This window comes from Pelodiscus sinensis, chromosome 9 (genome assembly GCF_052426305.1).
Source record: "Pelodiscus sinensis isolate ZL-2025 chromosome 9, ASM5242630v1, whole genome shotgun sequence".
Lineage (NCBI taxonomy): Eukaryota > Metazoa > Chordata > Testudines > Trionychidae > Pelodiscus > Pelodiscus sinensis.
The window spans coordinates 48,716,340-48,729,839 of NC_143060.1; the positions used below are offsets into that span (position 1 = coordinate 48,716,340).

The 13,500-nt window shown below is 41.7% G+C and overlaps 2 protein-coding genes across 2 annotated transcripts in view; one reads left to right on the plus strand and one right to left on the minus strand.

The window, feature by feature from the left end:
• ZBTB41 (zinc finger and BTB domain containing 41) overlaps positions 1-13,500 on the plus strand; it is a 29,884-nt gene that overhangs the window by 396 nt on the left and 15,988 nt on the right. Inside the window, exons 2-4 of the mRNA XM_006130666.5 lie at positions 1,030-2,259; positions 4,261-4,468; positions 7,285-7,354. Of these exons, the coding sequence (XP_006130728.3) occupies positions 1,143-2,259; positions 4,261-4,468; positions 7,285-7,354 (1,395 nt within the window). The 5' untranslated portion in view covers positions 1,030-1,142. The remainder of the gene's footprint in view (positions 1-1,029; positions 2,260-4,260; positions 4,469-7,284; positions 7,355-13,500) is intronic.
• Positions 4,464-13,500, minus strand: part of LOC149523935 (uncharacterized) — a 30,170-nt gene continuing 21,133 nt past the window's right edge. Inside the window, exons 3-4 of the mRNA XM_089780569.1 lie at positions 5,570-5,645; positions 4,464-5,126 (exon numbers count right to left, since the gene is read on the minus strand). Of these exons, the coding sequence (XP_089636695.1) occupies positions 4,969-5,126; positions 5,570-5,645 (234 nt within the window). The 3' untranslated portion in view covers positions 4,464-4,968. The remainder of the gene's footprint in view (positions 5,127-5,569; positions 5,646-13,500) is intronic.

The window sequence follows — 13,500 nt, forward strand, 5'->3', positions numbered from 1 at the left end:
GGGCTGTGAGGGCCGCCTGTCCTTGGCGACCGTGCGTCTGTGGCCGCAGCCTGTCTCTTGGGGGTAGGGAGTCAAAAGACTCCAGCGGGCGAGGTTGCTCCCCTCATCCTGGGCCGAAGCAGGGAGGTGAGGGGCTGGGCATTTGACAAGTGGAGGCAAAATGATCTGCCACCCGAAATCTCACCCAGGCTGTCTGACGCTGCTCTGCTGCAGGAGCACAAAACTCCCTAGTGGGATGTTAGTCGGAGAATAGAGTATTGCCCTCACAGGTGTCGAGTTCAGTGACTTAAGTCAACTAGGGAGGAAGATTCTGACTAATCAATTAACCAGTTAAACATTAGGGTGACCTGACTTAGTAGAGTGCTGGGTGGGCTTGCCTCCAAGACTTGGTCCTCCCAACCCCTATGCTGGGGCTACCTCCAGCTCCTGCCTAGGGCTGGGGCTGTTGCTGGCTCCTGACTACCCTGGGACTGGGGCTAATACCAGCTTCTTCCTCCTCTTCCCGCATGCACACTGGGGCTGCCACAGTGCATGGGGGCCAGGCAGGGTTGGAAGAGCCGTCTGCCCACAGTCTCTGTGAGGCTACTCCTGGGTGCTGATTAACCGGTTACCCATGCATTTTCCCCACTACTAACATCTGTGTGGAAAGTGCTGTTAATCTTAATATTGGGTTTTAATATTTAATCTTGACATTGGGGTTTGTTTTTTAACAAGATTTCTGTTCTGAAAAGATTTTGGAAAGAGCAAAACTAATCTATGTAAGGATAATATCTTCCATCTGTCTCAGTGTATTTCACAAACTATAGCAGCACACTCTTCTGCATATTAAACAAATGTGCCACATTTCTTCTGTTTGTACACCTCAATGTTACACGATAAGCTAGAATGAGAAGAGCCTAGGTTTTAAGTATTTAGTAAACGCTTAAAGTATGCAAACCCAATTAAAAGTAAGTAGAAGTTGTGTATAGTGTTAGTAAGTAATTGAGCTACTGTTGGCGAGAGTGTAATTTTTATTAATATCTTTTGCAGATTGATCAGAATATTTTCATAATCTGTTGAAAATTTCAGAACTGAATTCTGGCTTCACCGTAAATCTTTTCAGTTGCTTATGAAGTTTCTGATATTAAAGCTGCACTACTGAAATGAAGAAAAGGAGAAAGCTCCCTGGAAATCTAAATGAGAAGATACATCTTAGCCATGAGAAAAATATTTCAGATGGGATTTTTGTAGTAGATTCTGACCAAGAACCTGCCACCAAATCTGCAGAAGTACCTGTTGTAGACCAGGTTGAATGTTCCCAAGAACTTCCTCCATCACCAGAAGAAAGGAAACTCTTAAGTTCGCTGCAGTATAATAAAAATCTACTTAAATATTTAAATGATGATAGACAGAAGCAACCATCTTTTTGTGACTTACTCATAATAGTAGAAGGAAAAGAATTTAATGCACATAAAGTTGTTGTAGCTGTTGGCAGTAGTTATTTTCATGCTTGTTTGAGCAAAAACCCAAGTACGGATGTTGTCACACTGGATCATGTAACTCCCTCTGTTTTTCAGCATTTGCTTGAATTTTTGTATACTTCTGAGTTTTTTGTGTATAAAAATGAAATCCCTTCAGTGTTGGAAGCAGCAAAATTTTTAGACATTATAGATGCAGTCAAACTGCTCAATAATGAAAATATCTCCAGCTTACAATCTGAAGTAGTAACTGAAAACCCAATACCAGCTGAAACTGTCAATGAATTGACTGGTAAACTATCAAATAGTAATCAGTGCACTTTTTGTAGTCGAAGCTTCTGTTACAAGAAATCCTTAGAAAACCACTTGGCAAAAGCACACAGATCCCTTCCACAGGAAAAAAACCATGGACTAAAAATGGTTGAGAGAGAAGACTTTTCTACCAGAAGATCTACAAGGAACCGTAAATGTCCAGCTAAGTTTGATAACAGTGATAATGAAAGCAGTGATGTATCTGACAGCAACTTAGATAAAGTCTCTTCTGAGAGAGAAACATCTGTTAAAAATGAATTTGAAGATAGTGGAAGTGAGTGCAATGCAGACGAAGAGGGTCAGGAAGAAGAAATATCAGATGAAGATTCTGAGACTGAAGAGCAAAGTAAAAAAGATGCTACTGAAGCGAGTCCTGAGCCAGTTGAGTCGGTAGGAAATATTCCTGAAGGCTTAGCTCCAATTATCATTCAGAGTAGTAGCAAAAAACTGTTGCAGTGTCCCAAGTGTGACAAAACATTTGATAGAACAGGTAAGAGCAATTAAAATTTAGTCTCCTTCACGGCATGATATTTTTAAGTGGAAAGAGTTTTCTGACTTTTATAGAAAATTAGTGTTTGTGTCTGCTAAAATTTAGTATTAAGTGCTAATTCATATAGATCTTGAAAATTATAAATTATCACTGTAGCACTAAAATTAGCAGTGAATTAAAAATGCTATTTTTTTAAAAAAAAATTTGCAAATGATAAATCTTTCTTTTCACTCAGTTTTGGTTCCAATGCTTAGTGTACTGAAGATGCTTGAAGAGAAAGTAGTAGTAACTTAGTAGAGTGTAAGGCATATTGAGATTTTTTTTTTTTTTTTTTTTTTTTTTACAAACATAGGCTTGACTTTCCGCTGAGCAGTCCAATTTTAGCAGATTAAGGTAGCTGATTTTTTTCTCTTGAGGTTATCGTATAGTAAAGGCTATAGTGTATATAAGCATTGTCTCTTCAGCAATATGTAAACATATTGAATGTGGTAATAGCACATTGCTAACTTAACTGTAAACAAGGGTTGCCAGATACTTTCACAAAAAAAACCAAATATGGCAGGGGAAAAAATTGGTTGAGCAACCAAAAAAAGGAGGGAAGACCAAACTTGTTGAGCCCCTCCTCTTCTCCCCCCGCCCCCAAAAAAGAGGTTGCTGTGCCTTTAAATTCCTGTGCTCCCTGCTCCCCCTGCCAGCTTCCCGGGATTGGGGCTGCAGGTGGAAGCCAGCTGTTGCCTTGCGTTGCTGGCTCTGATATAAACCCTGGTTTATTGGTTAACCATTTAAACGATTATACTTTTACATCCTGTGGTGCTGCCTTGGATTCATCCAGCTCCCTGGGTGAAGGGCAGCAGGCAGGAGCAAGTGTGTGCTGATTTCTGAGGAGCTGGCTGCTGCCCTGCCTTGCTATCCCTGTGTCAGAGGCAACACTGCGGGGCAGCAATCGGCTCCCTGGATGCGGATCTGGCAGGCAGCAGCTGGTGTGCCCCCAGAGCTGCCTGCTGCCCCATACTGCAAGTGTATATAGCTGTGTGACAACCGAGATTTTCAGTGGTTACATTGTTACACAATTACTTGTTTTTAACATCCTCAGTATGTGTGTACAAATGTAGTAACTATTTTAAAAGATGTTTTTACATGTCTGCATGTCAGAATAATACTAAACTCAATTCTAGATTTATACTAAGTCTGATGGAGATTTTAACTGGTCTTGCCATTAAGTTTAAATTTGGTTGATCTGAAAACATACACTTTCTTGTGTTGGTCTCTTTACATTTTTACTTACAAGTCATGATGCACTGAGATTTTATTATAAAATTTAATTTTTATATTGTTGAGGGATGTGATACATTAAGATTAGCCTTTACAAAGAGAGGTTAAGTCCTTTAATCACATATTGTATTCTGGCTTAGATGAGAGAAATGTTCCTTGAAGTATCAAGACATTGCTTCAGTCTGTACTCCAAGCTTTCCCACTATCTTTCTAAGCTGACGTTCAACTCTTACCTGTTTTTTCACACAAATGGTCCCACTGACCTCATAAATTGGGTGTTTTTTTTTTTTTTTTTTTTTTGTCATTGGTATTTTTCATTTCAACTGGAATAGTTAATGCATTTCTAGGCTTCAGAGGTGAAGTGCTGAGCCTCTTTGGCTGATTGTGGAAGTCACAGAGCTTATTAGAGCAGCGCCTGCTTCAGTCCCCACTCACCTCGTGTTCCTTGAAGCACTTCTGCTTTTGAAATGTAGCAAGAGCCCCACGGAACTCTTGCTACATTTCAAAGGCTGAAGCACTGCAGCTGGAACATGCTTGCCCCGTGTTCCCCATGGTGGCTCTTCTACCTTTTTAATATAAGAGCCGTGGGTGGCTCTTACTACTATTTAAAAGGCTGAGGTGTAGCAGGATAGTGAGCCCCCCACTTCCTCCTTACTGACTGACTAATCGACATTTAACATCCCTAGCATGTATGATCATTCTAAGTTAAACTAATATTTTATTTTGTAGGGAAGCTTGAGATCCATACCCGTGTGCACACAGGTGAGAAGCCATTCGAGTGTGATATTTGTCATCAGCGGTATTCCACAAAATCTAACCTGACAGTTCACAGAAAAAAACACAATAATGAAACAGAATTTCATAAGAAGGAGCACAAATGTCCATACTGTAATAAATTGCATGCAAGCAAAAAGACCCTAGCAAAACATGTGAAGAGGTAAGTATGAGCGGGATTGTCTGTTACACTTCTGCATAATGTATTTTCCGGCCCCAAAGCTTGTATAGCACTTTGAAAATAGAAAAAGTTTTATATAGATGCAACATAATAGGGTACTGTGTCAACATAGCTTTCTGCTATAAATTTTAACTACAGCTTGAACCTCTCTAATCCAGAAACATCTGTCATCCAGAATGACTTTAGTTACCTGGATGTCCACTTTTGATGGTTGTGGCCAAGTTTCCCATGGTTCCATAAAGTTTGTTTAAAGGCAGCAGTTGTAGCTCCCAGTGTTTTGTGCTGTTATTTAGCTCTAATTTACCCCTAAATGTCCTTTAACAGCACAGTGAGTAGTGGAAGTATTGGTAATGCTGCTAGACAATATTGACCTCCCGTGGTCCAGAAAATTCTCTCATTTGGAACTGGTCAGGTCTTAAGGGTTCTGGACTAGAGAGGTTCAACCTGTAGTTCAAGAAAGCTACTTATTGAAGTTGTTGCTCTCAGCAATTATCACTCTCACTTAAGGAAGAATATGAGTTTTTGTGGCAAGGTATAGCTGATGATATCTGGAGTCCTTTTGCTTCCACGGTCCAGTTCAGTGTGTTTTTAGGGCTCGGCTTAATGCAGGGACAGCAGTGGTTTGGTGGCATAGGTGTATCTAGTGAATGAAGACAGACAAATGTGAATACAAAGTTTGGGATCTACTAGTGAACATTTAATTCGTTTAACAGTGAAGTACTTTTATTTACCTACAGGCCTTAGCAGGAGGGCCTGTGAGGTCTGGGAGGGAGTTTGAGTAAAGGAGGCAGTTGTGACCTGGGGCATGAGATTGGGATACAGGGGTTTGGGTTCTGACCTAAGGCAGGAGGCGGTTGTGACCTAGGGCAGGGGGCTGAGATACAGTAGGGGGTGTAGAGATTTGGGTAGTGCCAAAGGGCAAGGAATTGGGGTGCAAGATCTGAAGGCGGCATGGGCTTAGGAGAGGGGCAGAGGGTTTGGCTTATGTGGGGTAGGGGGACAGGAGTGGGGGGGGGGGCAGAGGACTGAGGGGGAGAGGCAGGGACTCAGGTGCCAGAGGCAGGCTCGGGCCGGGAGACTTACCTGTGATATTCTCGGCCAGCAGCGTAGCATATTTCTCGGGCAGGAGCCTGCCCAGCCGCTGCACAGGCTGCAGAGCCTAAGGGGAGAGGGAATGGTGCTTCTCACACTGCCTGTTATTGAAACAGGCAGCTCCCATTGGCCAGAACCTGGCCAGTGGGATTGTAGTGGGTGTGGAAGCAGCCATGAAGTACCACTTCTCTCCGCCCTCGCCCCCCCCCCCCCCCACACCCGCCCTGGTTTATGAAACAAACAGCCCTGCATCCACTTTTCTGAGTGGGTGGAGAAAGCAGGGGAGACTGCCTGAGCTCCCTGTTACATCTGCATCCTGGATCTGGTGGCTTGACGGGGTGGATTTGGCTCGTGGAAGGTGTTTTGCCCAGTCTTGTTTTAAGATAATCCGTAGTGTAATTTAGCCTATGAACTAACGTGGGGGGGTATTGCAGGATTCCTTAGTCCATTTTTTATATGCTAGGCCTTCAAGAATCCAGTGTCATCAGTATACTGTTGACAGCTTTATCTGTCTTTTTGTTGGATTGGAATGACATGATTTGATGGCTTTAGCACTGTACAGCTAAATGTGATGCCTGCAATTTAGATACAAATGGTAGTATTAGAAGGTTGTATTTATTTGTAGGGGAAAAGGGAATAATGTGAACTAGGTCTATCTGTAAATTATATTTCTAGTTTCATTTTTGGTAGATAAAAATATATTTGAAGGTATACCTATATTTACTTGATCTTAATTTACATCTGGGTGGGCAAAATACGACCCAGATCTGGCCTGCCAAACTGCCCAGTCTGGCCTATAGACTGCCCGATCTAGGATCCCTAGTCACAGAGCAGCTTCATGCTGTTTTAAGTGACTGACTGCTCCCTGTGTGTGTGTCAGCTCCAGGTGCTGAGAGGAGAGGGGAGGCTTCATGGAAACTGTCCAATGGGAGCTGAGAGATTTTGCTGTGGGTGGGGGCAGTGCATGAAACCTTCCCTCCTCCGGTGTGCAGAGAGCCTGCTTCAAGGTCCTGCAGGGCTGCTGGCTTGGAGCCCTCTAGATAAGCGCCTCTGAGCCACAGTCTGCCTCTGGAACCCTAGCCCCTCCATCTACCCAACACTCTGCCCCAGGCCACCATTCAAACCCTCAGCAACACATCTCTCCTCCTCCTCCAAGTCACAGCTCCCTCCCAGACCATGCACATGTTTCTATATCCCTTCCCCAGGCTAGAATCCTCTTCTGCCCTTATAATTCCTCCGACTGCATCCCAAGGACCCTGCCCCAGATCACAACCCCCTCCTTTGACCCAAACTCCCTCTCAGATGCCACACCCCATCTTGCACCCTCAGTCCCCGACCCCGAACTCCCTTCTGCACCCAACCTCCATCCCAGACCCTGTCCCTTCTCCATAGGAAAGTGCAGCCCTTATCAAAATCTTGGCGTGGTCCCCCCCAGTCAAAAATTGCCTATCCCTGATTTATATGGTTGAATGCATATAACTTCAGAATTTGTCATCTCAAGCAATACATATTTCATATGTTGCATATTTGAACAAAGGCTATGAGAAAAATATTTGTTAAAAATGTGGAGCTAAGTAGACTTTGAAATGACAAGAGAACAGCATGCTAACACTGCTTACTATGCTGACAGTTGTTAATATAAATAACAAAGTAGCTACGAAACTTGTATCTTAACATTATTCATTTTCACTGATCTTTCCTCCTAGGTTTCATCCAGAGAATGTACAAGAATTTCTTTCACTTAAAAAGACAAAAAGTGAAGGCTGGAAATGTGATGTAAGCATTACTTTGATTTTTAGCAAAAAATCATACAACTTGTTTAGGTTCTCTTCTCTCCCCCCCCCCCCCCCCCCCCCCCCCCCCCGGGGGGGGGGGGATTTTTTTAAAGTTTATACAGAAATTACTTGTTTAATGATTTAATGAAAAATTTATTTTCATTGCACTCTTCATCGTGATGTCTCAAACTGTAAAGGATCATATTTGTGCTGATCACGTGGATATAAATATTATATTTTACTGTGTGCATAAGGCTTTCTGCCAGTATAGAAAGTACCAGATGTCATTTTACAAAATAGCTGTGGCTATTTGTATATTTGCATATATTTTATTTAAATGGGAGTTTGAATATTGTAACTAGCAAAAAGACAAAAATAAAGCCAATGCTGAGAAATTAGTGGAATATTTTATTTTTAGAAAGGGGAATAAAGAGAAAATTGGGAAATTATAGACCAGTCAATTAAACTTCCTTTTGGATCGATCCTGGAACAAGTTGTTAGCCCAGTTTGCAAGCACCTAGAGCAGGCACCCTATTGAATAGTTAATAGTTGATGCAAAATGCATTGACTATTTGATTAGTCAATTACTTTCAATTTAACATCCCTTAAATCTAAGTCTGGGTCCCCCATGGCTTTGATATGCGAGGGGAATGTGGGGAGTCTTTGTCTTTCTCTACATCAGTGAGAAGTTTTTGGGTTTTTTTTCTTCTTGTGTGTGTGTGGCCTGTGACTGATTTTTTTTTTTTTTTCCTGAGTCAGCAGCCCCCAACCCAAAAAATGTTCATCACCCCGACCTAGGATAAGAGGTCACAAGAATAGCCAGTCATTCCAGAAAAACCATACCAAGTCAACCTATTATAATGTTTGATAGGATTACTGACCTACTGGATAGGAGGAAATCTGTGGACATGATGTATCTTTATAGCCCTGCAGATTTGCAAATATCTACATATAATTTTTGCCCCTGCAGATACAAATTTTGTATCTGCGCAGGGCTCTATATCTTATTTTATTTTAGTAAGAGTTATGACACCATTTCAACTGATATTCATATGAACTAATGAAATGTTGGGTAGATGATGTTACCATAAGGAGGATACAAAACTAGTTGAAAGACTATACTCAGAATATTTATCATGATTGCCTGTCAAACAGGGAGACTGTATCTAGTGGAGTCCCACAGGGATTAGGAATGTAAATGGGTAACTAGATAATCGGCTACTCAGCAAGCATTTGCCCCTCCTACCTGTAACATGATGTGGTGAGCAGTTAACTGGTCAAACATATAGTTCAGCTTAGAAAAGAGGAGACTAAGGGTGGATATGATAGAGGTGTATAAAATTATGACTGGTGTGAAAAGTGAGCAAGGAAAAGTTTACTTATTCCCATAATATAAGAACTACAGGTCACCAAATGAAATTAACAAGCAGCAGGTTTAAAACAAACAAAAGGAAGTTTTTCTTTGCTGAGTGCACAGTCAACCTCTGGAACTCCTTTCCAGAAGATGGTGTGAAGACTAGGACTTTAACAGGATTCAAAAAAAGAGCTAGACTGATTCATAGACATTAGGTCTATCAATGGCTATTAGCCAGGATGGGTAGGAATGGTCTTCCTAATCTCGATTTGTCTAGAAATAGATGACATGAGAGAGATCACGTGAGATTATCTGTTGTGTTCCCTCCCTCTGGGGCATCTGGTATTGGCCACTGTACATTGACAGTATACTAGGCTAGGTGGACCTTTGGTCTGATCCAGTATGGCCATTCTTATATTCTTATTAAACGGTTAAAATTTTAAACACAGTTATACATGCCTAGCAGGGATAAGTTTTTAGTCTGGTACTGTTCAGTATTTTTTATAAATTACTTGGCTATTGGAATAAAGAGTGTGCCTAAGCTTTGCACATGAAAGCAGGTTAGGAAGAGTTGCAAGAATTAAAATTAAAAATGACTGAGAAATTGGAGCATTGTTCTGAAATCTACAAGATGCAGAAGTTCAATAAAGACAAGTACAAAGTACTATTTTTAGGGAAGAAAAAAAACAAATGCACAACTGCAAAATGGGGAATAATTAGCTATGCAGCAGTACTCCTGAAAAGGAGTCAGAGCGGATAGTAAACTACAAGTTGAATGAGAGTCAATGTGATGCAGTTTTAAAAAAGGCTAATATCTTTCCAGAGTGTCTTAACCGGAGTGTCCTATGTAAGACATACAAGGAAATTGTCCTGCTCAGTTCTGCATTGGTGAGACCTCTGCTGGAATACTGTGTCCAATTCTGAGCACCATACTTAAAGAAACATGTAGACAAATTAGAGAGCAACAAAAATGATAAAAGGTTTAAACAAATCTGATATATGAAGAAAGTTCTTTTTTTTTTTTAAATGGGCATATTTAGTCTTGAGAAAAGAAGACTGAGGGGGACCAGATAAGTATCAGGGATGTAAAATCCTCTTTAATATGTTAAACATAACTGGCTAACAGCTTAAATAGGGGGCAGGTGGGCTGTAACACCTATGGCGTGCTGGAGTAGCCTCCTGCCCTGGCCACTGGTTAACTAACTGGTAAGCATTGCTTGGTAAGGGTGATGCTTACCATGTACCTATTTACATCCCTAATAAATAGTCAGATAAGTTAAGGGCTGGTTATAAAGAGTATAGTGATCAGTTGTTCTCCATGTCAACTGGAGGCAGGACAAGAAGAACTTCTCATTTGTTTTATCACAATCCAACACTCCATATGCTGCCCATAATATAAATTTTTGGATATCTGCAGGGGAAAACAAAAAATGTAATTTAATATGGATGAAATCCTCCCGCCAAATACTTTCTCATTAGGCTCTATACTGATACCAAATGAACAATAATCAGATGCCAGTATAGGCTTTGAGTGCCCTAAAAGATTGTTCAGACCTCACAAATCTAATTCTAGATATAAAATCATAGGTTCCTTTTTTAGGCCTAGTAGGTATCAATAAAGAGTCTTTTTGACAATAAAGTGACAATTAGTAAGAGGGTTTTGACTGTGACTTTTTCTCCCTCCACTTCACTGCTGTCTCTACTTCTCTAGTGTCAGTGGAATCAGATTTTTTAATTTTCAAGTTGTGTTTTTACAAGAGGTGCTATATTTTAAGCAATCAAAATATTTATGCCAACAACACAGTGGTTGTACCTATACTAACTCTAACTTATGTCCAAAAGTTCATATCATCGCAAGCCATAACATGTTATCTTGCTAAGGCTTTAAGCAAGTATAGGCTTGGCTAGTAGTTGGATGGGAGACTCCTAGATGCTATAAGAAGCAGAAGTGTCTATTCTGTAGTTTTTGCTTTGAGTCTGTTATAACCCAGTGCATATCTTGGTGAGGGGCATTCTGTGAGAGGAGATATGTGATAGCTTTTAGATTAGATATACAGCTCTTTACAAATCCCATAGCAATAGCTAACTGTGAAACTTAAAAAAGAGAGCTTTGATTCTAATGGAAGCTGCTTGGAAAGCTTGATGAAGTAGATTTTATAAGTTCTATCTAAAAACCAAAAACCTTTGTGTTACTTAAAATTTCATTAACTTCTCTGTAGAGATGCACATTGGAAATATTGTTAGGAAAAACTTGGGAGCAGGAATGTGATTTTTATCTTGTATAACAGAACAAGAAAATGCGATGAAGTCCTGAAGTTGTGGCCTTGCTTGAAATAGCTCCTCCAGCCAATTGCACTAAATCATTCGGCTCCCTGATGTTGCTTGATTTGTACTAGCAGTCAGTGTTTGAACATAGGACTCTGTACATTTATGCTTTTTGGTTATGCAGTAATACTAGATAAATTCACAGACACACTTGAATACTAAAAATGGGAGCAGCACCAGTTATAAGTAGGCTTGAAAGGATTAGACCAGGGCAGGCAAAATACAGCCTGTGGTCTGGATCTGGTCTGTCATGATGCTCTGAGCCACCAGTGTCCTGCAGCCCAGTGGGAACCTCAGGCAGGCTTCCTTCCTGCTGCAGCCCCACATGCCGCTTAAAGTGGCCGGCTGCTGGAGCCAGTGTATGCAGCTGTATGGTGTGTCAACGGGGAAGGAGGGCTCCGCAAGCTGCTTGCACCTGCAAGCACAGCCCAGAAAATTCCCATTGGCCAGTTTCCATTTTGAGCAGTGTGTTGGGATGCAGCAGGCAGGAACCTAATTTAGGCTCCCAGAGGGCTGCTGGCCAGGAGCTGCCTAAGGTAAGTGCTTCCTGGCCAGAGTCTGCACCTGGTGCTCCACCCTTTCCTCCTTCCCTAGGCCACAATCCAAACCCCTGCAGCCCCTCCTGCATCTCAAACTCCAGGTTACAATAAATTTGTTCACTCAAACTCACTCCCAGATTCTATACATACTCCTGCATCCCAGTCCCCTACCCCGTGCTCCTTTCTGCACCCAGTCTGTCCCAGAGCCCATGCTCCTTCTGTTAATGTCATAGAGAAATACAGCCCTTGATTACTTACTAAATTCTTGGTGTGGTTCCCCCCAACAAAAATTATTGCTCGCCCCTGGATTAGACTATTGGTAAATGTTGATTTCACCATAGAATGCAAATGGAGAAAATATATTTCCTTTGATAATTGAAATTTACAGACCAGCAAAGTAAGACTTCTGTTGCACAATCCAATGACCTGGACCAAGGGTGTGCAGTAATTTGTGATGAAGGGTCCACTCCAAGATTTTTGTAAGTGGTCAAAGGCCACACTTTTCTATGACGGTAGTGAGGGATCTCGGATGGAGGTTGGATGCAGACAGGAGCTCGGGGTAGGGAACTGTGGTGTAGGAGAGAGAGGTAGGGGTCTAAGAGGTAGTTTGGGTGAAGGAGAGGGTTGTGATCTGGGGCAGGGGATTAGGGTCTGGGAGGCAGTATAGGTGCAAGAGAGGATATAGGGTCTGGGAGGGAGTTAGGGGTTTGGAGAGGGTGGAGACAAGCTTTGGTCAGGAGGCGCTTACCTAAGCATTTCCCATCCAGCTGCACTCAGGTAGCCCCCCTGCTCACCAGCAGCCCCAGACTACTGGCCAATGGGAGCTGAGAGATTGTGCTGCACTGCCCCCATTCCCTGCAAAATCTGTCAGCTCCCATTGGCCGTTTTCCAGCCAGTAGGAGCTCAGAGATGTTGCTGGCGGATGGGGGCAGTGTGCAAAACCTCTTCCCCTTTCCCCCCACCTTCTCCACAGCACAAAGAGCCACAGGGAACAGCCAGCTTCTTTGAGTGGTGCTGCTCCCTGTTGCATGGATAGGCCTTGGCCCGGATTAAAAAGCTTAAATAGCCATATTTTGCCTGCCTCGATCTAGACTTCTGAATTAGGTTTGTTACAAATGGACTAGCAAATACATATTAAAAATGTTGATTTAAGGATTTTTACTTAACTTATTTGATGTGTGATAGTGTCAGCTTGTATTGATGATTTATAAAACTGAGTTTCAGCATCTACTACACTTGAACCCCTTTAATCCAGTAACCCTGGGAAATAGAGTATGCTGGATTAAAAAATTTGTTGAGACAGAGACAAGGCTCCATGCCCTCCACTGCTATGGGAGTGGCAGGGAAAAACCTAAGGGAAAGTGCATCTCTGTGCTGCTGTTCCTCCAGCTGGAATGGAAGGAGGAGCAGGAGCACACATGGACGCTTCCTTCTCCCCCTGCTAGAGTTTGTACCATAGGTATTTCTGGATTATGAACACCCAGAGCATAGCAGTTCAGGTGCATCATTAAATAATTGTCTGACAGCCACCCATAATTTCCTATAATTGTGAAAATAAGTTGATAAAAATATAACTTCTTAATACCCATAATTTTGTGTAACTGTGAAAACTTGATAATTTAAATACTTAAAAGTAAACCTTTATTAGCTATTAACATATTCAAATATAAATTTAATTTTTTTCAAGTCTAAGTATAAGCAAGCTGAGTTTTTTTCATTTTCTCAACTACTGAGGTTTCTTGCCCTAGGATTTGAGTTGAGTTATTTGGATATCAATAAAGTGAAAATGAGCCTAAAAGTATAGTCTGTGGGGTTACACACACACACCTGCCCTCCTCCTCCCCCCCCCCCCCCACCAATGATTTGAGTGTCTTTTTTTTAAAGATGCTATAGAAAATTTTTAAAAATGTTTTGTTTGTTTCTGGCTAA